This window comes from Somniosus microcephalus, chromosome 4, assembly GCF_052327205.1.
Source record: "Somniosus microcephalus isolate GS21.2 chromosome 4, FLI_Smic_1.0, whole genome shotgun sequence".
Classification (NCBI taxonomy): Eukaryota; Metazoa; Chordata; class Chondrichthyes; order Squaliformes; family Somniosidae; genus Somniosus; species Somniosus microcephalus.
In genome coordinates this window covers 178,497,377-178,524,375 of record NC_140990.1, presented here as the reverse complement: position 1 = coordinate 178,524,375, position 26,999 = coordinate 178,497,377, and the positions used below count along the sequence as shown (strand labels likewise).

General features: G+C 49.5%; 1 protein-coding gene across 2 annotated transcripts in view; it reads right to left on the bottom strand.

Moving 5' to 3' along the window:
* col18a1a (collagen type XVIII alpha 1 chain a) overlaps positions 1-26,999 on the bottom strand; it is a 381,250-nt gene that overhangs the window by 6,276 nt on the left and 347,975 nt on the right. For both annotated transcript variants that reach the window (XM_085985533.1, XM_085985532.1), the window contains 9 exons: positions 25,185-25,228; positions 24,339-24,464; positions 22,573-22,726; positions 16,378-16,436; positions 15,815-15,943; positions 11,884-11,922; positions 10,916-11,248; positions 10,070-10,267; positions 7,666-7,781 (listed from right to left, as the gene is read on the bottom strand). In XM_085985533.1, the coding sequence (XP_085841659.1) occupies positions 7,666-7,781; positions 10,070-10,267; positions 10,916-11,248; positions 11,884-11,922; positions 15,815-15,943; positions 16,378-16,436; positions 22,573-22,726; positions 24,339-24,464; positions 25,185-25,228 (1,198 nt within the window). The remainder of the gene's footprint in view (positions 1-7,665; positions 7,782-10,069; positions 10,268-10,915; positions 11,249-11,883; positions 11,923-15,814; positions 15,944-16,377; positions 16,437-22,572; positions 22,727-24,338; positions 24,465-25,184; positions 25,229-26,999) is intronic.

Below are 26,999 nucleotides of genomic sequence, written 5' to 3'. Positions count from 1 at the left end.
TGGCAAGGCTGATTCGGCTTGAAGGCCAGTGTCGGGTTCATCGGGTTCCAGTATTACCGGATCGGAGGTAGATATGGGTACCTCTACTTCATCGTTAGATGTATAGCATGGTGGTGTAGGTTGTCCCTTTTCGGATGACTTGATGATTTGGTCAGCATGGCGCCTTATTATGCTTTTTTCCGATGTCCACGGTATACATCAGTGGTCCTAGTCGTGTGCAGATAGTTCCAGGCTGCCATTTCTCGGTACGGTAGTCCCGGGCCAAAACCGGTTGGCTTATCTGGAAGGCCCTAGTTGGCCTTTCATTCATGCCCTGAAACTGCCGGTTCTCCACGTCCCTTTGGATGTTGGGCTTGACCAAATCCAGCCGGCATCTTAGGTTTCTATTGTAGAACATCATGGCGGGAGTTTGGTTTGTAACCATATGTGTTGCATTCCTATATGCAAATAAGAAGTTATCCACCTTGTGCTGAAGTTTTATGTCTTCATTACCCATGGCCTTTATGGCCTTCTTAAAGGTCTGGACAAACCTTTCAGCCAATCCATTGGTGGCGGGATGGTATGGGGCGGACGTGTAGTGCTTTACCCCACTGTTCTTTAAGAACTTTCTGAATTCTTCGGACACAAATTGCGGTCCATTATCAGAACATATCTGTTCCGGCAGCCCATTCCTGGCAAATATGGTCCTTAATACTGTGATGGTTTTTTCCGTGGTGGTGGAGGACATCTTTATTACCTCCGGCCACTTGGAGTGTGCATCAACTGCGATTAAGAACATTGAGTCCATAAATGGACCAGCAAAGTCGATGTGCACCCTTTGCCAGGGAGATGAGGGCCACTCCCATGGATGTAGAGGGGCCTGTGGCGGAGCATTTTGGACCTTCTGGCATCCTAGACAGCTCTTGGTCATGTCTTCGATGTCTCCATCGATACCTGGCCACCATACAAATGCCCTAGCTAGGTTCTTCATTTTCACTCCACCCAGATGCCCCTCGTGAAGCTCCTTTAGCACTTTATCCTGGAGTTTGGGTGGAATCACCACTCTGGATCCACACATCAAGGTTCCTCGGCACACTGACAGCTGCTCTCTTCTTTGCGAGAATGCTGGCAACAGTGGTTCGCCATGTGCTGGCCATCCCTTCATTGTTAAATCGTAGACCCGTGAGAGAGTAGGGTCATTTCTGGTCTCCCTTTCAATGGCAGAATTTGTCACCGGTAGACATTCCACTATGGTAGAGTGGAATATCTCTACTGGGTCTACTGTAGGTGCCTCTTCTATCGTTGGCAACGGCAGGCGCGATAAACCGTCAGCATTCCCATGCTGTTTTGACCCTTTGTATTCAATGTTGTATTGGTGTGCCCCTAGAAAAAGGGACCACCTCTGTAGTCTTTGTGCCGTCATAATGGGGACACCTTTCTTAGGGTTGAATATGGAGATGAGGGGTTGATGGTCAGTCAGCAAGGTAAATTTTTGTCCGTGTAGGTAATGGTTGAATTTCTTCACTCCCCATACCAGGCTGAGTGCTTCCCTGTCTATCTGGGAATAGTTACGCTCAGCTGAGTTCAATGAGCGTGACGCATAAGCTATCGGCCGTTCCGAGCCATCAGGGAATCTATGGGACAATACCGCTCCTATGCCGTAAGGGGATGCATCGCACGCCAGTCTGATTGGTAGTGATGGGTTGTAATGAGCCAAAACTTTCTTGGATGTGATTAAGTCTTTACATTTATGGAAGGCACGTTTACAGTCTTCGTTCCATTTCCAAATCACTCCTGTGTGTAGAAGATCATTAAGAGGGTGTAGAATAGTTGATAAGTTCGGTAAAAATTTATGGTAGTAATTTATTAATCCCAGGAATGACCTCAATTGTGAAACATTTTCAGGTGCTGGGGCTTTTATAACTGCTTCAATTTTTTCAGGTGACTTATGCAACCCTTCCTTATTAATTATGTGGCCACAATATGATATCTGATTTTGGAAAAATTCGCACTTGGGGCGATTTGCTCGTAGGCCCCGTTCTTTCAGCCTAGTGAGCACCTGCTCCAAATTGGCAAGGTGCTCGTTGTCATTTTCTCCTGTTATAAGGATGTCGTCTAGGTAACACTGAGTCCCCGGAATCCCTTGCAGGACTTGCTCCATAGCTCTTTGCCAGATAGCTGGAGCTGATGCTACTCCAAAAACCAGTCGATTGTACTGGTACAGGCCTTTGTGTGTGTTTATTGTGAGATACTTTTTAGAGATCTCCTCAACCTCCATCTGTAGATATGCCTGTGCCAAGTCAATTTTTGTGAAACGTTTTCCTCCGGATAGTGAGGCGAAAATATCTTCTATCCTCGGAAGAGGATACTGTACCGTGTGAAGGACCGGGTTTATAGTCACCTTAAAGTCCCCACAGATGCGAATTTTTCTCTGTTCCTCAGTTATTTTTCAATGCTTTTTTCATGACTGGAACGATGGGTGTTGCCCATTCGCTCCAATCTATTTTGGATAATACGCCTGCCTTTTCCAAATTCTCCAGCTCTGCCTCGACTGCCGGACGTATTGCGTATGGCACCGGTCTTGCCTTAAAATTTTTTGGAATTGCTGCATCTTCCACTTTTATTGAGGCGGTGATGCCTTTCAAGGTTCCTAGTTTCTCTTGAAACACTTCTTTGGCGTTGGCCAAGATGTCTTTTAATCGTTCAGGTATGATGTCATCATTGTTTTTTTCCTTACTGGTCACCGTCAGTGCCTGAATGGAGTGCCAGTCTAAACGTATCTTCCTTATCCATTCACGTCCCAACAACGGTGGACCACCATCTTGTAGAATGTATAAATACAACTTTTGTATTTCTTTGCCGTTGTATACCACAGGCACCTTTATTTTTCCTTTGGGGTATACTTTCTGCCCCGTATATGTTTTTAAGATAATGGATGTGTCTTTTAGAGGTATATGCGAAAATAGCCTCTCGTAATCTCGTCGATTTATTACGGTTAGAGCTGATCCTGTATCTAGCTCCATTTTAACTGGGGACCCTGCTATTATGAGGGTAACCCAAATGGTCTGGTAATCTTCATTGGCAATTACATTATGTAATTTGAGAGAGCTTAGTCTCTTGTTCCCGGAGTCGCTATCGCTCTTCTGGTCTTTGGAGCTACTGTCCGTCATCATTTGTACCTTTCTGTGCTTTTCCTTATTGATTCTTTTCCCGTTAGTGGATTTTTTATTTTCAGATCGGCATACACGTGGAATGTGTCCCATCTTTCCGCATCGCCTGCATGCTTTTTCTTTGAACCAGCAATCCCTCTGGTCATGGTTGGATCTGCCGCAGTGATAACATCTCTCGACACCGCGTGTCATTTCATGGGTGCCGAAGTCCTGTGGCCTTTGCTGTATCTTTGCCGCTCCTATTGCACTGAAAGCCTTGTCCAGTGTTAAATCTTTTCCAGAAGATACCTTTTTTTGTGTTTCTACACTTAGGGGATCGCAGATGAATTTATCTTGCAGAGAATCTGCCAGTCCTGCCTCGAATTGGCAGTGTAGGGTATCAACAATCTCCTCAAAATTCTTGTCCATCGGTTCGGCTGGAGTGATTAAGTTGCGTAACAGCTTGTATGTTTCTGCGCCCATTAGATCCAGAAGCACTGAAGCTTTTTTTTCATCTTCTATTCCATTTGCGGTGCAAAACACCTCCACTCTTTCTACATATGTGGTCCAATCCTCTATCTTGTTATCAAAAACATCAATATTGCCAAAGTTAGGCTCTGTTTCGTTATCAAAAGCATCAATATTGCCAGACTTAGGCATTTCAAAAAAAGATATGGCGCTTCCCGCGCTTTTTTTTTTTCTCTCTGTAGCAACGATATGGCGCTTCCTGCGCTTTCCCGCCGCTGCTACCGATAACAACGCTGTTTTACTGTGGTTTCCGTTTATTCACTGTTGGAGACTCGTTCCCGACGGAGGTCTAAACGCTGACCTGCTTGCCGCGCCGGCCGTCTCCCGAGTGCACCCTCCCAGTCCGTTATTGCTTGCCTCCGATTTCGCTGCCTGTCTCAGCTGTAGAGCCCGACGCTGGAGCCCCAGCCTGACGCCCAGGAAGGATTAGCGCAGTACCTGCCACCAGCTTGGCCAGCTGGTGAAACCACAGTTTCTATTACTTCCTTGAGTCTTCTGGACGCTGGAGGAATCGATGTCCTTGAGGTGCTGCCGAATTGCAGGTAAGTCCGTTTCCACTTCGTCGCCACTGTAGTGTCCGTGTGTAGATAAAGACACTGAAGACAGGAGTTGGTTCATAGGTATTTACTAAGCAAGTCTGGGGGGGGTTCTAAAGGATATACACAATACACAGGCTTATATAGCCCAAGTGGCAATTACCGGCATTACGCACACCTGGGGCTCTTAAAGGCACATACACCACAATTGCTCTTAAAGGCACATACACCACAACTTTAGTTTATATTTCCTCTCTTCATTCTTTCTGAGAAAATGTATCACTTCGCACCTTTCTGCGTTACATTTCATCTGCCATGTGTCTGCCCACTCCACCAGCCTGTCTACGTCCTCTTGAAGTCTATCGCTATCCTCACTGTTCACTATACTTCCAAGTTTTGTGTCATCTGCAAATTTTGAAATTATGCCCTGTACACCCTCATCCAAGTCATTAATATTAATGTATCATAGAAAACATAGAAAACATAGAAGATAGGAGCAGGAGTAGGCCATTCGGCCCCTCGAGCCTGCTCCGCCATTCAATGCGATCATGGCTGATCATCCAAATTCAGTACCCTGTCCCTGCTTTCTCCTCATATCCCTTGATCCCCTTAGCCTTAAGAAATATATCTAACTCCTTCTTGAATATATTTAATGAATTGGCCTCAACTGTCTTCTGTGGTAGAGAATTCCACAGGTTCACCAGTCTCTGGGTGAAGAAATTCCTCCTCATCTCAGTCCTAAATGGCTTACCCCTTATCCTTAGACTGTGACCCCTGCTTCTGGACTCCACGCCATCGGGAACAGCCTTCCTGCATCTAGTCTGTCTAGTCCTGTTAGAATTTTATAAGTTTCAATGAGATCCCCTCTCATTCTTCTAAACTCTAGCGAATATAAGCCTAATCGACCCAATCTCTCTTCATACGTCATTCCTCTCATCCCAGGTATCAGTCTGGTGAATCTTCGCTGCACTCCTTCCATGGAAAGAACATCCTTCCTCAGATAAGGCGACCAAAACTGCACACAATACTCAAGGCGTAGTCTCACCAAGGCCCTGTACAACTGCAGCAAGACATCTTTGCTCCTGTACTCGAATCCTCTCGCAATGAAGGCCAGCATACCATTTGCCTTCTTAACCGTCTGCTGCACCTGCATGCTTACCTTCAGCGACTGGTGCACAAGGACACCCAGGTCTCGTTGCACTTCCCCTTCTCCCAATCTATTGCCGTTCAGATAATAATCTGCCTTCCTGTTTTTGCCACCAAAGTGGATAACCTCACATTTATCCACATTATACTGCATCTGCCATGCATCTGCCCAATCGCCCAACCTGTCCAAATCGTACTGGAGTTTCTCTGCATCCTCCTCACAGCACACACGCCCACCCAGCTTTGTGTCGTCTGCAAACTTAGAGATATTACATCTAGTTCCCTCGTCTAGATCATCATATTGTGAATAACTTGGGTCCTAGCACCGATCCCTGCGGTACCCCACTAGTCACTGCCTTCCACTCGGAAAAAGACCCGTTTATTCCAACTCTTTGCTTCCTGTCTGCCAACCAGTTTTCTATCCAAGTCAGTACCTTACCCCCAATCCCATGTGCTTTAACTTTGCACGCTAATCTCTTATGCGGGACCTTATCGAAAGCCTTCTGGAAGTCCAAATACACCACATCTACTGGTTTTCCCTTATCCTACCAGTTACATCCTCAGAAAATTCCAGCAGATTAGTCAAGCATGATTTACCTTTTGTAAATCCATGTTGACTTTGTCCGATCCTGTCACTGTTTTCCAAGTGCTCTGCTATTACATCTTTTATAATGGACTCTAGCATTTTCCCCACTACCGATGTCAGGCTTACCGGTCTATAATTCCCCATTTTTTCTCTACCACCTTTTTTAAATAGTGGGTTTACATTAGCTACCCTCCAATCCATGGGAACTGTTCCAGAGTCTATAGAATTTTGGAAGATGACCAGCAATGCATCTACTATTTCCAGGGCCACTTCCTTAAGTACTCTAGGATGTAGATTATCAGGCCCTGGGGATTTATCGGCCTTCAATCCCGTCAATTTCCCTAACACCATTTCCCTACAAATACTGATTTCATTCAGTTCCTCCCTCTCATTAGACCCTATGTTCCGCAACATCTCTGGGAATGTATTTGTGTCCTCCTTTGTGAAGACAGAACCAAAGTATGTATTTAAATTGGTCTGCCATGTCTTTGTTCCCCATTATAAATCCCCCTGATTCTGACTGCAAGGGACCTACGCTTGACTTTACCAATCTTTTTCTCTGCACATATCTATAGAAGCTTTTACAGTCAGTTTTTATGTTCCATGCAAGCTTACTCTCATACTCTATTTTCCCCCTCTTAATTAATCCCTTTGTCCTCCTTTGCTGAATCCTAAACTGCTCCCAATCCTCAGGTTTGCTGCTTTTTCTGGCCAATTTATATGTCCTCTCCTTGGATCTTATGCTATCCCTAATTTCCCTCGTTAGCCAATGTTGAGTCACCTTTTTTGTTTTATTTTTATGCCAAACAGGGATGAACAAATTCTATAGTTCATCCATGCGATCTTTAAATGTTTGCCATTGCCTATTCACCGTCAACCCTTTAAGTAACATTCCCCAATCTATCCTAGCCAACTCGCACCTCATACCATCGTAGTTTCCTTTATTTAAATTCAGTAGCCAAGTCTCTGAATCAACTACTTCACTCTGCATCTTAGTGAAGAATTCTATCATATATGATCGCTCCTCCCAAAGAGGCCTCGCACAACAAGATTGCTAATTAATCCTTTCTCATTACATAATACCCAGTCTAAGATGGCCTGATCTCTAGTTGGTTCCTCGACATATTGGTCCAGGAAACCATCCCGTATACACTCTAGGAATTCCTCTTCCACAGTATTGTTACTAATTTGGTTAGACCAATCTATATGTAGGTTAAAGTCACCCATGATAACTGCTGTGACGTTATTGCACGCATCTCTAATTTCCCGTTTAATGCCATCCCCAACCTCAGCATTATTGTTTGGGGGTTTGTATACAACTCCCACTAACGTTTTCTGCCCCTTGGTATTTCTCAGCTCTACCCACACAGATTCCACATCATCAGATCTAATATCCTTCCTTACTATTGTGTTAATCTCCTCTTTAACCAGCAATGCTACCCCAGTGCCTTTTCCTTTTTGCCTGTCCTTCCTGAATATTGAATACCCCTGGATGTTGAATTCCCAGCCTTGGTCACCCTGGAGCCATGTCTCCGTAATCCCAATTATATCATATCTGTTTACATCTATTTGCGCAGCTAATTGATCCACCTTATTACGAATGCTCCTCGCATTAAGACACAAAGCCTTCAGGCTTGTTTTTTTAACACTCTTAATATTCTTCCCTAGCGCCTCTGTGGAGGTCCTTGAGGCATTTACCACCTAAACAGCGCTACATAAATGAAAGGTGCAAATCACATACCAGGCTTGGTCCCGAAGTACATCTCGTCCGTCAAATGAGTAGATGGGGGCGTTGGATTTGAAGGGAGCTTGAGATCCTGAGAAGAGTGAGCTCCAACTATCAAACAGCACCTCTCCCTGAGGGCAAAGAGCAGGAAGATATCTCAACACATTCTTTTTATTCATTTCTATCCCTCATCTTCTACAGTTCTCTAGAAACTTTGCAGTCTAGCCACCTCAAGCTGTTCAGGGATGTTGTGTTCAACTGCACTCAGTCATTTCATTCACTTCCTCTCCATGAGGATTATGGGTTAGCACTTGACCGCACTCGGGCAAGTAGCACACGGAAAGATCCGGAACGCTAGGTTTAAAAATTTTCATCCTTTTTTTCAAATCCTTCCATGGCCTCATCCCTCTCTCTCTATAACCTCCTCCAGCCCTAAAACCCTCCGAGAACTCTGCATTCCTCCAATTTTGGCCTCTAGCACATCCCCGATTTTCTTCGCTCCACGATTGGCGGCCGTGGCTTCAGCTGTCTATACCCTAAGCCCTGGAATTCTCTCCCTAAACCTCTCTGCCTCTCTCTCCTTTAAGCCGCTCCTTAAAACCTACCTCTTTGACCAAGCTTATGGCCACCTGTCCTAATATCTCCTTATGTGGTTCGGTGTCAAATTGTGTTTGATTATGCTTCTGTGAAGCACCTTGGGATGATTTATTACATTTAAAGGTGCTATATAAATGCAAGTTGTTGCTGTTACAAGTTAATGTAGTTCCAGGTCTAACCATTTACTTTTACGGGATCGCTGCAACCAATGCATCTCACCCTTCCAGTAGACCAATATTACAAGTAGCCCAGGAAGAGTCATTCACTTTTGCAGTACAGGAGGAGGCCATGCAGCCCATCGCAATTGGGAATGTCTGAGCAGCGCTTCAGTTGCTAAGCACCCAATAACAAAGGGCACTGAAGGGGAGACCTCTTGCACAGGAAGACCAATTCCCTCCTTTATTTTAGGGCTAACCTTACTTGCTCCCTAATATTTTGAGCCCTCCCAACTCACCAAGCACAACAAAGGGCCTGAAGTCTCCACCGGTTTTCTGCCCCTAGAAACAGGAACACTGGTTGGGCATCAGCAGCCCTTTACTGCCTGCTGGGGCCGAACATTCCAGATCCCACCTTCCTGTGATGCTCCCAGCATGTCATGTGCTGTCTGGTGGGTCTGTTGCTAAAATACCATAATGGGCTGAGGTCAACGCATTCTAATGCCGGCAGAGCCGGCACCGTGGCAGCTGCAGCTGCATTTGCCTTCCTAATTGCTTCCTGTACCTGCATGCTAGCTTTCTGTGTTTCCTGTACGAGGACACCATAATTTCTCTGAACACCAACATTTAATAGTTTCTCACCATTTAAAAAATATTCTGTTTTTCTATTCTTCCCATCAAAATAACCTCACATTTCCCCACATTATACTCCATCTGCCACCTTATTGCCCACTCACTTAACCAGTCTATATCCCTCTGCAGGCTCTTTGTGTCCTCCTCACAGCTTACTTTCCCACCTAGCTTTATATCTTCAATTAACTTGGATACATTGCACTCGGTCCCTTCATCTAAGTCATTAATACAGATTGTTAATAGCTGAGGCCTAAGCACTGATCATTGTGGTACCCCACCAGTTACAGCCTGCCAATCTGAAAATTGCCCGTTTTTCCCTACTCTCTGTTTTCTGTCTGTTAACCAATCCTGTATCCATGCTAATATATTACCCCCAACCCCATGAGCCCTTATCTTGTGTAACAATCTTTTATGTGTCACCTTATCGAATGCCTTTTGAAAATCCAAATATACTACATCCACTGGTTCCCCTTTATCTACCCTGCTAGTTACATCCTCAAAAAACTCTAATAAATTTGTTAATCACGATTTCCCTTTCAGAAAACTATGTTGACTTTGCCTAATCATATTATGATTTTGTAAGTGTCCTGTTACCACTTCCTTAATGATGGACTCCAGCATTTTCACGACCACTGATGTCCGGCTAACTGGCCTGTAGTTCCCCATTTTCTCGCTCCCTCCTCTTCCCAGCCCCAGTGCAGCCCTGCTGGGAATGCATTTCCAGCCCCAGTGCAGCCCTGCTGGGAATGCATTTCCAGCCCCAGTGCAGCCCTGCTGGGAATGCATTTCCAGCCCCAGTGCAGCCCTGCTGGGTTTGCATTTCCAGCCCCAGTGCAGCCCTGCTGGGAATGCATTTCCAGCCCCAGTGCAGTCCTGCTGGGAATGCATTTCCAGCCCCAGTGCAGCCCTGCTGGGAATACATTTTCAACATCAGTGCAACCCTGCTTGGAAGACAATACCAACCGAAGTGCAGCCCTGACACTGGGGCTGGAAATTCATTAAGTTTCTGATTGTGGCTTGGTATGGGGACTCACCTTGCTGTTTACGATGGGCACTGAGTTCCTGTCAGCACGCCGAACAACACTGTACAGGTCCTGTAGCTTGGACGAGAGGAAGCCCCTGAACGTCCCCATCAGGCCCATTCCACGGGCCTGCTGGAAACACTGGAAGTCGACGCCACGGATCCCCCGCATGTTGCCCGTGAGAGGAGTGTTGAGCGCCATGAGGTGTAGCTGCAGAGAGAAGAGAGGGTGTCAGCTGTGGAGAAACATTCACAGCACTTGCCCCAGGAATTTTAAATACTGTATTAATTCTTGGGATGTGGGTGTCGCTGGTAAGGCCGGCATTTATTGCCCATCCCTAGGTGTGGGCCTTCTACTTTAACTGAGTGGCTTGCTAGGCCACTTCAGAGGCCAGTAAAGACTCAACCATGTTGGTGTGGGACTGGAGTTCTCCCCGGTGTTCAGACCAATATTTAACCTTCAACCAACATCACTAAAAAACAGATTATCTGCTCATTACCATATTACTGTTTGTGGGAACTTGCTGTGCAGAAATTGGCTGTCGCGTTTCCTACATCACAACAATGACAAGACTTCAAAAGAACGTCATGAGCTGTAAAGTGCATTGGGGCGTCCAGAGGACATGAAAGGTGCTATAGAAATGAAAGTTCTTTCTTTACTAACTTGGAAGTTTAGGTAGATCAGAGTTCAGAACAGTGAGGCCACACCTTGCAGCTCCAGCACTGTGGAATATTCGCCCTACCCAATGGGTCCAGCCCGCTACGTTGGCAGGGTGAGGTTCTCCTGTATTAGATTGTAACTGGAGCAAATATGCAAAGCTCTTGCTACCAGTATAACTTCTTAAGGGGAGCCATTTACCATTGGAACTCCATGCAGGCCCCCCGAATGGCCAACATGAGGTCGATGGGAGGAGCCGCGGTGGTTCACCCTTGGAGGTTCTGCTGTGCGGGGTGGGGCGGCAGTCGTGTGCCTTCTTGGAATGTGCTGGCGGTGCGGGTAGTTTGGCTGTGCCGGCTCAGGATGGCGGTGCACCGGTCTTTGGTGCTCGGTCTCCTTTGGACGCTCCGGCTCGGGGTTGCGAGGGTCAAGGGCCGAGTTCTCTGAAACCACCACCTCTGCATTTGGCGAGGATTCGCCCTGTGTCGAGTACTGCACCACCGGTGGCGATCCCACCGCCTCCACTTTGTTTTCCTGTAAACATTTAAACAAGTTAAGAGAAATAAAGACATAATCCAGGATACAGTTCTAGATGGGGGCCTGTCTCAGCATTTTGAAAGATCCTTCCACATGTTGAATGAAGCAGCGTGGAAATATTTTACATTGAAAAACCAAGCTGCAGACCAAAGTCTAAGTGCAGGACATCACCAAAACTGAAAATTGCCAGCCACGGCTCAGTGGTAGCACTCTTGCCCCTGAGCCAGAAGGTCATGAGTTCAAGTCCCACTCCAGAGACTTGAGCACAAAATCTAGGCTGACACTCCCGTTGCAGTACTGAGGGAATGCTGCACTGTCGGAGGGCCGTCTTTCAGATGAGATGTTAAACCGAGGCCCCGTCTGCTCTCTCAGGTGGGCGTAAAAAATCCCAAGGCACTATTTCGAAGAAGAGCAGGGGAGTAATCCCCAGTGTCCAGACCAATATTTATCCCTCAACCAACATCAGTAAACAAACATTATTTGGTAATTTGCCCAGGTCAAACAGGTTATTTGGTCTTTTAGAATTAATAGAGCAACAGGGGTATAAAAAGAAACAAATCATGATGTGTATCAATAGAAATTAACACGAAAGTGGAAAGTATATAAAAAGACAGGAGCAAAACTGTACTCACAAGTATTCCACCTCCAAGGTAAGGAATGTACTCTCCAAGCTGTAAGCAAAGATACAAAAGGTAAATCGTGCTTGACTAATCTACTGGAATTTTTTGAGGATGTAACTGGTAAAATAGATAAGGGAGAACCAGTGGATGTGGTGTATTTGGACTTTCAGAAGGCTTTCGATAAGGTCCCGCATAAGAGATTAGCGTGCAAAGTTAAAGCACATGGGATTGGGGGTAAGGTACTGAATTGGATAGAGAACTGGTTGGCAGACAGGAAGCAAAGTGTTGGAATAAACGGGTCTTTTTCCGAGTGGCAGGCAGTGACTAGTAGGGTACCGCAGGGGTCGATGCTAGGACCCCAGCTATTCACAATATATATAAATGATCTAGACGAGGGAACTAGATGTAATATCTCCAAGTTTGCAGATGACACAAAGCTGGGTGGGCGTGTGTGCGATTTGGAGGAGGGGACCGAGTGTAACACATCAAAGTTTGCAGATGATACTAAGATGGGAGGGAAAGTAGTGAGTGAGGAGGACATAAAAAACCTGCAAGGGGACATAGACAGGCTAAGTAAGTGGGCAGAGATTTGGCAGATGGAATACAATACTGGAAAGTGTGAGGTTATGCACTTTGGCAGGAAAAATCGTAGAGCAAGTTATTATCTTAATGGCAAGAAACTTGAAAGTACTGAAGTACAAAGGGATCTGGGAGTCCTGGTGCACGAAACTCAAAAGGTTAGTATGCAGGTGCAGCAAGTGATTAAGAAGGCCAATGGAGTGTTGGCTTTCATTGCTAGGGGGATAGAATATAAAAATAGGGAGGTATTGCTTCAGTTGTACAAGGTATTGGTGAGACCGCACCTGGAATACTGCATACAGTTTTGGTGTCCATACTTAAGAAAGGACATACTTGCTCTCGAGTCAGTACAAAGAAGGTTCACTCGATTAATCCCGGGGATGAGGGGATGGACATATGAGGAGAGGTTGAGTAGATTGGGACTCTACTCATTGGAGTTCAGAAGAATGAGAGGCGATCTTATTGAAACATAAGATTATGAAGGGGTTGGATCGGGTGGATGCAGGGAGGATGTTCCAGATGATGGGTGAAACTAGAACTAGGGGGCATAGTCTTAGAATAAGGGGCTGCTCTTTCAAAACTGAGATGAGGAGGAACTACTTCACTCAGAGGGTGGTAGGTCCATGGAATATGCTGCCCCAAAAAGCTGTCGAAGCTACATCATTACATAAATTTAAAACAGAAATAGACAGTTTCCTAGTAGAAAAGGGAATTAAGGGTTACGGGGAGCGGGCAGGAATTTGGACATGAGTCTAGGTTCGGATAGGTCATGGCCCTATGGGTAGCGGAGCGGGCCCAGGGGCCGTGTAGCCTGATCCGGCTCCTGTTTTTCGTGTGTCTAATGCTGTTAGATTCAGGAGATAGTCCTGTCATAGTGGATTGGCGGTTAGGATCAGATCAGCCATGATCTTATTGAATGGCGGAGCAGGCTCGAGGGGCCAATTGGCCTACTCCTGCTCCTATTTCTTATGTTCTTATGTTCTTAGGAGGATGCAGAGAAATTCCAGTATGATTTGGACATGTTGGGTGATTGGGCAGATGCATGGCAAATGCAGTATAATGTGGATAAATGCGAGGTTATCCACTTCGTTGGCAAAAACAGAAAGGCAGATTATTATCTGAATGGCAATAGATTGGGAAATGGGGAAGTGCACCGAGACCTGGGTGTCCTTGTGTACCAGTCGCTGAAGGTAAGCATGCAGGTGCAGCAGGCGGTTAAGGCGGCAAATGGTATGTTGGCCTTCGTAGCGAGAGGGTTTGAGTACAGGAACAAGGATGTCTTGCTGCAGTTGTACAGGGCCTTGGTGAGACCACACCTTGAGTACTGTGTGCAGTTTTGGTCACCTTATCTGAGGAAGGATGTTCTTGCCATGGAGAGAGTGCAGCGAAGATTCACCAGACCGATACCTGGGATGGCAGGAATGACGTATGAGGAGAGATTGGGTCGGTTGGGCTTATATTCACTGGAGTTTAGAAGAATGAGAGGGGATCTCATTGAAACTTATAAAATTCTAACAGGACTAGACAGAATAGATGCAGGAAGGATGTTCCCGATGGCGGGGAAATCCAGAACCAGGGGTCACAGTCTAAGGATAAGGGGTAAGCCATTTAGGACTGAGATGAGGAGGAATTTCTTCACCCAGAGAGTGGTGAACCTGTGGAATTATCTACCACACAAGGCAGTTGAGGCCAATTCATCTATCTATATATATATAAAAAGGATAGTTCTGTCTGTCTGTCTGGGCATCACTCAAAAGTTATAGAACATACCTACACATATGTTATATCAAAAGAAGGGTTATGATTAGGAGAGTCTACTAGGCATATTTACTTTTTGGTCAGACAAAAATTGTTCGGACAGTAGACAAAAAACGTTCAAAAATCCGCTCATTAGCGGGTTGGCCAATTATACGGGGGAATCCGCTCATTAGCATTGAGTGACGTGAAGGTTGACCAATCCTATGGGGGGAGCGCGCTGCGTCACGGGGGGCGTTTCATTGCGTGTGTGGGCGGAGCCTAATCCTTCGAACTGCCGTTAGCTGCGGCCATTGTTAGGTTGGGCCTCCTCCTCCTTCTCTCCGCTTTCTCCCCTCTCTCCTGTCACCCCAGCCTCTCCGCTCTGCAGGATGTAACTGCCGAGCTCTTCGGGTCGGAAGCCCGGGGCACCGTGGCCGCTTTCGGAGACTTCAACTCCGTGACAGGTGAGGAGGGTGTTTGTTGTTCACGTTGGGCGGCGGGCGGGTTCCCCGGGTGCTGATCCCTGGCGGTGCGGGTGTGGGGCCGGTGCCCGGCTCTTACCTTGGGCCGGAGAGCGGGCGGACGGTGGGGCCTGGAGTAGCAGATCGGGCACCGGCGCCAAGATAATTTCAATACAGAGCCTCAGCGGCCGGCGAGCCCGGCACCGGCTAAATAACCAGAGAAAATAAATAAAGCGCAGCCGACAGCCGGAGAGCGGTGGCAGCAGGAAGGGAGAGAGAAAACGGCAGAAAAACTGACAGCGGCAGAGGGGAAGAGTCAACAGACAGACGTCAGAGAGAGACAGAAATACAAAGAGAGAGATAGATACAGAGATAGAGAGGAACCCCGGGCTCGCTTCGGAGCGATGGGCACCCGGCCTCCCGGTGTCGGACTGACTCCGTTCTGGTACCCAGGTGAGTCGGGCCGGGCCTGACCCCCCCAGTCTCTCTCTCTCTCTCTCTCCCCCCCAGTCTCTCTCTCTCTCTCTTCTCCCCCCGGTCTCTCTCTCCCCCCCATCTCTCTCTTCTCCCCCCAGTCTCTCTCTCGATCCCCGGGCCTCTCTCCCCCCCCCAGTCTCTCTCTTTCCCACACAGACAGACACACAGACAAACTCATTTATATATATAAAAATTATTTCTACTTTTTTCATAACAACATGCCCTCAAAAAACCCTCGGCACCGCCGGGCACTCCAGCTAGTTAAATATATTCAAGAAGGAGTCAGATATATTTCTTAAGGCTAAGGGGATCAAGGGATATGAGGAGAAAGCAGGGACAGGGCACTGAATTTGGATGATCAGCCATGATCTCATTAAATGGTGGAACAGGCTCGAGGGGCCAAATGGCCTACTCCTGCTCCTATCTTCTATGTTTTTATAAAGTATGTCAAAATGTAACCAGTTTCATGCTAGTTCTACAAAGACATGCCTGTGTGTGTACACGTGTGTGTCTGTGTGTAAGTGTCTGTGTGTAAATGCATGTGTGTTTTTGTGCACACGTGTCTGAGTTTGGACAACCTGAAGTTAAGAGAAAGTTAAAGAATTTGGAAAGAAGCCTCTCCCCGCCCTGCCTCCCCCAACTAGATACTAAAAGAGAGAGAGAGTCGGGAATGCTAAACACACACTTACATAAACCTGCCGCCAACCGTCCCGTACTCGAATATACAGTTCTCCACGTTCCATGATGTAAGCTAGTGTTCCCTCATTCAGGCTACGAGAGAAACTGAGCATTTCCTGGTAGGTCTGCAGAACTTTAACCTGGGTGACATTGAAAAGCAATTTTATAGAATATCAGAGACACTGACTACACAGCTCAAGGATTATTGGTTTAGGAGGCATTGCGTTATACGGCATCACCAAGACCCAATAGATCATCACAGTTGCCACCTATCCACGCCCTGCCTCTTCAGCCAGGAGTGCCGAACAATCTGGCCACTGACTTCTCCGTGGTGACCAATGTGCCTGTCGGCCAATAGGAGGCGCTCTTCTTCAGCGGAGTTTTCTTCCTGCTTTTCCTCCCCTCCCCCACAAAACAGTTGAATCTTCAAGCCCCCCAAGTCTGGTTCTAAACCAACTGAGCTCGCCTGACTGTGCCATTTTATAGAATAGAACCATCAAAAGCCCCACATCCTCCACAGCACGGTGATTCTAGGTCTTGCTTTAAAAAGGAGTGTTGAAGAGTCCACACTTACCCCCGATGACGATGCTGCGGAGCCGGGAGGACCGGGAGGGCCAGGTGGTCCGACAATGCCTATGTGTGATAGAGGGAGAAGTTTAATTCCACATCACACTAAGTGAACCAGCCCTCTGCACTGACTTCTCCAACCTCGGCCACCAATCCCATTAACTAGTTTAACTCATTTGGGAGTCATCCTTTAACTGGTTTGGAGGTCCATTTCCCAGCTGATGTTGTGATCTGACCTCCAGTTCTCAGCACAAACAGGCGACAAGTTTACAAATCTCTTCTTATTATCCTCCCTTTCCCTTCTACATATGCCAGAGTAGAGTTCCGCGTTGCCAACAGCCTCACCTAGCTATCCATTATTGAGGTGTGGGCTGTTCACCAGCAGTGTGTCAGTCAGTTCTGATTCGAATGATCGCTTCCAATGGAGCTGGCAGCACACACTTAGTTATTGGAGCACAAGCAACCATTATAACTCTCCCCAATCAACCACCTGCGCCCAGCCAAACCCCTCCGTCCCAACCAGACCCCCTGCGCCCCAACCAGACCCCCTCCGCCCCAACCAGACCCCCTCCGCCCCAACCAGACCCCCTCCGCCCCAACCAGACCCCCCTCCGCCCCAGCCAGACCCCCTCCGCCCCAGCCAGACCCCCTCCGCCCCAACCAGACCTCCTCCGCCCCAACCAGACCCCCTCCGCCCCAACCAGACCCCCTCCGCCCCAACCAGACCCCCTCCGCCCCAACCAGACCCCCCTCCGCCCCAACCAGACCCCCCTCCGCCCCAAACAGACCCCCCTCCGCCCCAGCCAGACCCCCTCCGCCCCAGCCAGACCCCCTCCGCCCCAGCCAGACCCCCCTCCGTCCCAACCAGACCCCCGCCGCCCCAACCAGACCCCCTCCGCCCCAACCAGACCCCCTCCGCCACAGCCAGACCCCCTCCGCCACAGCCAGACCCCCGCCGCCCCAGCCAGACCCCCCTCCGCCCCAACCAGACCCCCCTCCGCCCCAACCAGACCCCCCTCCGCCCCAACCAGACCCCCTCCGCCCCAACCAGACCCCCTCCGCCCCAACCAGACCCCCTCCGCCCCAACCAGACCCCCTCCGCCCCAACCAGACCCCCTCCGCCCCAACCAGACTCCCTCCGCCCAAACCAGACCCCCTCCGTCCCAACCAGACACCCCCCGCCCCAACCAGACCCCCTCCGCCACAGCCAGACCGCCTCCGCCACAGCCAGACCCCCGCCGCCCCAGCCAGACCCCCCTCCGCCCCAACCAGACCCCCCCCGCCCCAACCAGACCCTCTCCGCCCCAACCAGACCCCCTCCGCCCCAACCAGACCCCCTCCGCCCCAACCAGACCCCCTCCGCCCCAACCAGACCCCCTCCGCCCCAACCAGAACCCCTCCGCCCCAACCAGACTCCCTCCGCCCAAACCAGACCCCCTCCGTCCCAACCAGACTCCCCCCGCCCCAACCAGACCCCCCCCCGCCCCAAACAGAACTCCCCCCGCCCCAACCAGACTCCCCCCGCCCCAACCAGACCCCCTCCGCCCCAACCAGACCCCCCTCCGCCCCAACCAGACCCCCCTCCGCCCCAACCAGACCCCCCTCCGCCCCAACCAGACCCCCCTCCGCCCCAACCAGACCCCCCTCCGCCCCAACCAGACCCCCCTCCGCCCCAACCAGACCCCCCTCCGCCCCAACCAGACATCAATCGTTGGGAAAATGCTGGAATCCATTATTAAGGAATTGGTAACAGGGCACTTAGAAAATATAATATGATCAGGCAGAGTCAACATGGTTTTATAAAAGGGAAATCATGTTTGACAAATTTATTAGTGTTTTTTGAGGATGTAACTAGCAGGGTAGATAAAGGGGAACCAGTGGATATAGTATATTTGGATTTCCAAAAGGTATTCGATAAGGTGCCACATAAGGGCTTATTGGGTTGGGGGTAATATATTAGCATGGATAGAGGATTGGTTAATGGACAGAAAACAGAGAATAGGGTTAATCACGTCATTTTCAGGTTGGCAGGCTGTTACTAGTGGGGTGCCGCAAGGATCAGTGCCTGGGCCTCAACTATTTACAATCTATATTAATAACTTAGATGAAGGGACTGAGTGCAATGTATCCAAGTTTGCTGATGATACAAAGCTAGGTGGGAAAGTAAGCTGTGAGGAGGACACAAAGAGCCTGCAAAGGGATATAGACAGGTTAAGTGAGTGGGCAATAAGGTGGCAGATGGAGTATAATGTGGGGAAATGTGAGGTTAGTCACTTTGGTAGGAAGAATAGAAAAACAGAATATTTTTTAAATGGTGAAAAACTATTAAATATTCATGTTCAAAGAGATTTAGGTGTCCTCGTACAGGAAACACAGAGTTAGCATGCCGGTGCAGCAATCAATTAGGAAGGCAAATATCATGTTGGCCTTTATTGCAAGGCGGTTGGAGTACAAAAGTAATGAAGTGTTGCTACAATTGTACAGGGCTTTGGTGAAACCTGGAGCACTGTGCACAATTTTGGTCTCCTTATCTGTGGAAAGACATACTTGCCTTAGAGGCAGTGCAACGAAGGTTCACTAGTTTGATCCCTGGGATGAGAGGGTTATCCTATGAGGAGAGATTGAGTAGAGTGGGCCGATACTCTCTGGCATTTAGAAGAATGAGGGGTGATCTCATTGAAACATATAAGATTCTGAGGGGGATTGACAGGGCAGATGCTGAGAGATTGTTTCCCCTGGCTGGAGTGTCTAGAACTAGGGGGCATAGTCTCAGGATAAGGGGTCGGCCATTTAAGACCAAGATCAGGAGGAATTTCATCACTCAGAGGGTTGTGAATCTTTGGAATTCTCTGCCCCAAAGGGCTGTGGATGCTGAGTCTTTGAGTATATTCAAGGTTGAGATAGATAGATTTTTGGCCTCGAGGGGAATCGAGGGATATGGGATCGGGTGGGAAAGTGGAGTTCAGGTCGAAGATCAGCCATGATCTTATTGAATGGTGCAGCAAGCTCGAGGAGACGTAAGGTCTACTCCTGCTCCTATTTCTTATGTTCTTATGTTGAAACCCCCTCCGCCCCAGCCAGACCGCCTCCGCCCCAGCCAGACCCCCTCCGCCCCAGCCAGACACCCTCTGCCCCAACCAGACCCCCTCCGCCCCAACCAGACCCCCTCCGCCCCAGCCAGACCCCCCTCCGTCCCAACCAGACCCCCGCCGCCCCAACCAGACCCCCTCCGCCCCAACCAGACCCCCTCCGCCACAGCCAGACCCCCTCCGCCACAGCCAGACCCCCGCCGCCCCAGCCAGACCCCCCTCCGCCCCAACCAGACCCCCCTCCGCCCCAACCAGACCCCCCTCCGCCCCAACCAGACCCCCTCCGCCCCAACCAGACCCCCTCCGCCCCAACCAGACCCCCTCCGCCCCAACCAGACCCCCTCCGCCCCAACCAGACCCCCTCCGCCCCAACCAGACCCCCTCCGCCCCAACCAGACTCCCTCCGCCCAAACCAGACCCCCTCCGTCCCAACCAGACACCCCCCGCCCCAACCAGACCCCCTCCGCCACAGCCAGACCGCCTCCGCCACAGCCAGACCCCCGCCGCCCCAGCCAGACCCCCCTCCGCCCCAACCAGACCCCCCCCGCCCCAACCAGACCCTCTCCGCCCCAACCAGACCCCCTCCGCCCCAACCAGACCCCCTCCGCCCCAACCAGACCCCCTCCGCCCCAACCAGACCCCCTCCGCCCCAACCAGAACCCCTCCGCCCCAACCAGACTCCCTCCGCCCAAACCAGACCCCCTCCGTCCCAACCAGACTCCCCCCGCCCCAACCAGACCCCCCCCCGCCCCAAACAGAACTCCCCCCGCCCCAACCAGACTCCCCCCGCCCCAACCAGACCCCCTCCGCCCCAACCAGACCCCCCTCCGCCCCAACCAGACCCCCCTCCGCCCCAACCAGACCCCCCTCCGCCCCAACCAGACCCCCCTCCGCCCCAACCAGACCCCCCTCCGCCCCAACCAGACCCCCCTCCGCCCCAACCAGACATCAATCGTTGGGAAAATGCTGGAATCCATTATTAAGGAATTGGTAACAGGGCACTTAGAAAATATAATATGATCAGGCAGAGTCAACATGGTTTTATAAAAGGGAAATCATGTTTGACAAATTTATTAGTGTTTTTTGAGGATGTAACTAGCAGGGTAGATAAAGGGGAACCAGTGGATATAGTATATTTGGATTTCCAAAAGGTATTCGATAAGGTGCCACATAAGGGCTTATTGGGTTGGGGGTAATATATTAGCATGGATAGAGGATTGGTTAATGGACAGAAAACAGAGAATAGGGTTAATCACGTCATTTTCAGGTTGGCAGGCTGTTACTAGTGGGGTGCCGCAAGGATCAGTGCCTGGGCCTCAACTATTTACAATCTATATTAATAACTTAGATGAAGGGACTGAGTGCAATGTATCCAAGTTTGCTGATGATACAAAGCTAGGTGGGAAAGTAAGCTGTGAGGAGGACACAAAGAGCCTGCAAAGGGATATAGACAGGTTAAGTGAGTGGGCAATAAGGTGGCAGATGGAGTATAATGTGGGGAAATGTGAGGTTAGTCACTTTGGTAGGAAGAATAGAAAAACAGAATATTTTTTAAATGGTGAAAAACTATTAAATATTCATGTTCAAAGAGATTTAGGTGTCCTCGTACAGGAAACACAGAGTTAGCATGCCGGTGCAGCAATCAATTAGGAAGGCAAATATCATGTTGGCCTTTATTGCAAGGCGGTTGGAGTACAAAAGTAATGAAGTGTTGCTACAATTGTACAGGGCTTTGGTGAAACCTGGAGCACTGTGCACAATTTTGGTCTCCTTATCTGTGGAAAGACATACTTGCCTTAGAGGCAGTGCAACGAAGGTTCACTAGTTTGATCCCTGGGATGAGAGGGTTATCCTATGAGGAGAGATTGAGTAGAGTGGGCCGATACTCTCTGGCATTTAGAAGAATGAGGGGTGATCTCATTGAAACATATAAGATTCTGAGGGGGATTGACAGGGCAGATGCTGAGAGATTGTTTCCCCTGGCTGGAGTGTCTAGAACTAGGGGGCATAGTCTCAGGATAAGGGGTCGGCCATTTAAGACCAAGATCAGGAGGAATTTCATCACTCAGAGGGTTGTGAATCTTTGGAATTCTCTGCCCCAAAGGGCTGTGGATGCTGAGTCTTTGAGTATATTCAAGGTTGAGATAGATAGATTTTTGGCCTCGAGGGGAATCGAGGGATATGGGATCGGGTGGGAAAGTGGAGTTCAGGTCGAAGATCAGCCATGATCTTATTGAATGGTGCAGCAAGCTCGAGGAGACGTAAGGTCTACTCCTGCTCCTATTTCTTATGTTCTTATGTTGAAACCCCCTCCGCCCCAGCCAGACCGCCTCCGCCCCAGCCAGACCCCCTCCGCCCCAGCCAGACACCCTCTGCCCCAACCAGACCCCCTCCGCCCCAACCAGACCCCCTCCGCCCCAGCCAGACCCCCTCCGCCCCAGCCAGACCCCCTCCGCTCCAGCCAGACCCCCTCCGCCCCAGCCAGACCCCCTCCGCCCCAGCCAGACCCTCTCCGCCCCAATCAGACTGCCTCTGCCCCAGCCAGACCCCCTCTGCCCCAGCCAGACCCTCTCCGCCCCAGCCAGACCCCCTCCGCCCCAGCCAGACCTCCTCCGCCCCAGCCAGACCCCCTCCGCCCCAGCCAGACCCTCTCCGCCCCAATCAGACTGCCTCTGCCCCAATCAGACCCTCTCCGCCCCAGCCAGACTGCCTCTGCCCCAATCAGACCCCCTCCGCCCCAGCCAGACCCCCTCCGCCCCAGCCAGACCCTCTCTGCCCCAATCAGACTGCCTCCGCCCCAGCCAGACCCCCTCCGCCCCAGTCAGACCCCCTCCGCCCCAGCCAGACCCTCTCCGCCCCAGCCAGACCCTCTCCGCCCCAGCCAGACCCCCTCTGCCCCAGCCAGACCCTCTCCGCCCCAGCCAGACCCCCTCCGCCCCAGCCAGACCCCCTCCGCCCCAGCCAGACCCCCTCCGCCCCAGCCAGACCCTCTCTGCCCCAATCAGACCGCCTCCGCCCAAAACAAACCCTCTTCAACCCTCCACCCCGTTTCTTTTAAACATCATATATTTTGCAAAATGAGCCTGTTAAAACAATAAGAAAATGATACCAACTTGTTCTATGTTGTCCTGAAGATATGCTTGATCCTGGCAGACCAGGTGGGCCGGGAGGTCCTGGGGGACCGGGAGATCCAGGATAGCTATAACCGGGGGGTCCTGGGTTGCCTGGTAGTCCTCTGGGCCCAACGATACTATCTCCTTTTGGTCCCTGATTGATAAACAGATTGTTAGATGAGATAATAAATGTTCAGACAATGATGCTGTGAGGCGCAGACAGGGCGATTCCACATATTCGGCACGTGGTTTCATACAGAATCTGTGCAGTACACTTAACAATACCTGCAGGTAAATGCGATGAGGGTCTTATATAGTTATATACAGTTCGGTGTCAACCATGGCCCAATGGGTTCAAGTCCCACTCCACAGACATGAGCACATAATCCAGGCTGACACTCCCAGTGCAGTACTGAAGGAATGCTGCACTGTCTGAGGTGCCGGTTTTTGGATGAGGCGTTAAATCGAGGCCCCATCTTCCTTCTCATGTGGATGGAAAAGATCCCACGGTATTATTTCGAAGAAGAGCAGGGGAGTTTCTCCCTGGTGTCTTGACCAATATTTATCCCTCAACCAACAGCAGAAAAACAGATTATCTGGTCATGATCACGTTGATGTTTGTGGGATCTTGCTGTGCGCAAATTGGCTGCTGCACTTTCCTACAGTACAACAGTGACTACACTTCAAAAGTACGTCATTGGCTGTAAAGCGCTTTGGGACGTCTCAAGAAAGTGAAAGGCGCTATATAAATGCAAGTCCTTTCTAATAGAGAAAAAAATCCCTTTTAAGGCTGTAGAGGAGATAGAGCTGACAATGATCTCTCATTTACATTGGTGAGGCCCTGAGTGCATTGCAATACAGCAAGGTGACCGTCTCTATCTGCAGGGGGAGGTGGCAGGTCATAATGGCCTCTCACCACTGGCTGTAGTCATCCAGAAGCAACCGAGCTACTTTCCTTTGAAGCCCAAGCTGTAAGCTACATGACTGGGAAAGGAGACAATTCTCTTTCCTATGAGTATGGTCCTTTCTCCAACTTGTTAAGGGATTATTTTGCCTCCTCTCTCTCCCCTCCTTTCCTGAAGCTCCTCCAACCTTCACTATACAAAACACACCATCAAAGGCCATGTTTAAACAGTGGGAACATTTCCCCATCAAAACCAGCATGAACTGGGGTGGGAGGAGGCAAATCTCGGAGACTAAACTAGGCCAATCAGAATTCGGGAAAATAGGAAACTTTCTGGATGCTCAGGTAAGACTTGCATTTATATAGCGCCTTTCATTTCCTCAGGACGTCTCAAAGAGCTTTACAGCCAGTGAAGTTCTTCTGAAGTGTGGTCGCTGTTGTAATGTAAAGAATACGGCAGCCAAATTGTGCACAGCAAGCTCCCACAAACAACAATGTGATAATGACCAGATAATCTGTTTTAGTGATGTTGGTTGAGGGATAAATATTAGCCAGGACAGGATCAGGAGAACTCCCCTGCTCTTCTTTGAATAGCTCTGTGGGATTGTTTACGGCCACCTGAGAGAGCATACGGGGCCTCGGTTTAACGTCTCATCCAAAAGCCGGCACCTCAGACAATGCAGCACTCCCTCAGTACTGCACTGGAGTGTCAGCCTAGATTTTGTGCTCAAGTCTCTGGAGTGGGGCTTGAACCCACAACCTTCTGACAGAGGCGAGAGTGCTACCCACTGAGCCATGACTAGCACTCACTCATGACCCAAGGTGGGTCCTGCACTCTAACATGGTTACAAGAGATTCTTACCTGAAGTCCTGATCGGCCTGGAGACCCAGGGGTCCCTGGGGGGCCGGCTATACCCGAACCATAGCCATCTCCTGATGTACCCTTTTCTCCCTTCTGCCCCACATCACCTCGGTCTCCCTTCTCAGGCTGTAAGGGAGAAGGACGGAAAGAAGAAGTAGAAAACCTTAAGAGAAAGCACTACCTCGTCAAGATAGAGCACAAAGAGCCACATCATGTACGACGAACCTGCAGTTCCAATCTGCACCTGGTGGCGGCAATGCTGAACATGCAGCACTTGGGGTTGCCAACTCTGATTGGACGTATTCCAGACGGTTACGTCACGTGACCTCCCGCTTCCATCCACCCCACGTCCCAGGCTGCCGCTATTGGTTGCTCAGCATGGCTATCCTCACTGTGCACCACCTTCCCGAGCCAATTGGAAAGTGAGCAGACTCTTCGTTACCTGATTGGATGATTCAGTCAAACAACCATTTTACCCCAGCTCTGATTTTTTTTTTTTTTAACGTCCCTATGATTTTTTTCTCTAGGGTTGTGTCCAGGAGATCAGTCTTTAATTCCCGGAGACTCCAGGACAGTCCGGCAGGGTTGGCAACCCTTGCAGCTCCATTCTGAAATAACTTCATTCATTGACTTTGTAAACGCACGACTTCAATAACTTTAGGAATATGCAGAAACTGCCAGAGAGGCGAAAAGGTCACTACTTGCAGGAGGCTCAAAGATTTTTATAAATAAAGAGGAGAGTTGGGGGGAAGAATTAAAATAGGTGCCCCATCACATGCCAGGGTTCCTACCACCACTGGGAATCTTACAACTAAGACAGCAAGTTAAGGAGACTGCGACACTTACCCTGATTAAGGAGGTGAGGTCATACAGATCATATGGAATGCTTCCTAAAACAGAACAGCAGAGAGACACATCAGCACCAATGTTCCCCTTAAGCCGCACAGTGGTCTGGAGGTCCCGCGCAGGCTGCTTGCTGGCTTTACAATGGGAAAAACCGAGCATGTGCGGAAATTTGAATGGGCCGCGGACGCAACGAAAAAATTAGAGGGAACATTGGTCAGCTCTGGTTACGGTACAAAAAAAACCCGGCACGATATCTGAAAAATGTATGAATCGCGGACCCAGGCCTCCCCAATGCAGGAGTGTAAGCAGTCACAGAGCTCATTGTAGCGTGGTCACAACTTCACCGCTAAGTAAGAGTGGCAACCGCAGCCCACCAACACCAAGCAGGAGCCTCACCATCTCGCCACAAGGGTCACCCTAAGATACAATTGGAAACCGTTCCCAGTGCCTCCTGTCCTTTTTAATATTATGCCACCAACCTAAACATTTACTCCCTCCACCACCGGCGCACCGTGGCTGCAGTGTGTACCATCTACAAGATGCTCTGCAGCAACTTGCCAAGGCTTCTTCGGCAGCACCTCCCAAACCCGCAACCTCTACCACCTAGAAGGACAAGGGCAGCAGCTGCATGGGAACACCATCACCTCCAAGTTCCCCTCCAAGTCACACACCATCCTGACTTGGATATATATCACCGATCCTTCATTGTCGCTGGGTCAAAATCCTGGAACTCCGTCCCTAACAACACTGGGAGTATCTTCACCACACGGACTGCAGTGGTTCAAGAAGGCGGCTCCCCACCACCTTCTCAAGGACAACTAGAAATGGGCAATAAATGCTGGCCTTGCAAGTGACACCCACATCCCGTAAATGAATACATTTTTTTTTTAAGTTCTCGACTGGGGCAGAGATCGCATCGTGTAGAAGGTAAATGGTTTTACAGTTAACACGTGGTCCATGTGATCTCCTGGACAGCTTTTGATCACCTAAGGAGGGTCAGAGAGGAATTTTCCAGAATATATTTTCCCTTATTGGTGCTGTTTTTTGCGCTATATTTTTTGTCTCTCCCAGGAGATTCATGGCTGCAGGGGGTGGGTGGGGTGTGGGTAAGGAAGTGTCCAGTCATGATGCTATAACCATTGTGGTGCAGGGCAGGCTTGATAGACCTGCTGGTCTTTTCCTGCCCATCAATTTTGTATATGCTCATAAAGCTAAACTCAGAAAGGGGCAGGATTCAAACATCACAGTGGAATTGGAGCTGATAAGAGCAGGTCGCAGAACGAGCTTCTTGACTGCTGCACACTGCAAAGGTTAAAATCTGATTGGTCACCCTCCACTTTCTACATTGTAGCTGATTTGTTCTTGAATGAGTATTTTTCCTGGAAAGAAACTGAGGTTTCACTTGATGCTCAAGTGACTGTTTTTTTAAACTGTTACTGTTGTGTATGTACATTTAAGAGAGAACTGCTTTTATACTGTAGTACCGGCAGTGACCACACCTGTATATAAAGCCATAGCAGGCTTCTGTACTTTCAGTACCAGCATACCCTCTGTTCTGTAAACACCTGTTATTACCGTTCTCCTGCAGTCCGTGTGTTATTGGTACGTAGACACTACAGTGGCGACGAGCAGGTTCAAACTCACCTGCAGTACTGCATCACCTCACGGGGATCCATCCCTGAAAAGAAGCTTCTTGGAGGTCGAAGCCAGAGCAACGGGCGTCGACCGTGGGCAACCGCCCAGTGATCCATCGGAGTTCAGAGAATCGCAGGGGAAGCTGTGGAGAGCTGGGCTTGGCTCTCCAGTCAAGGTGTT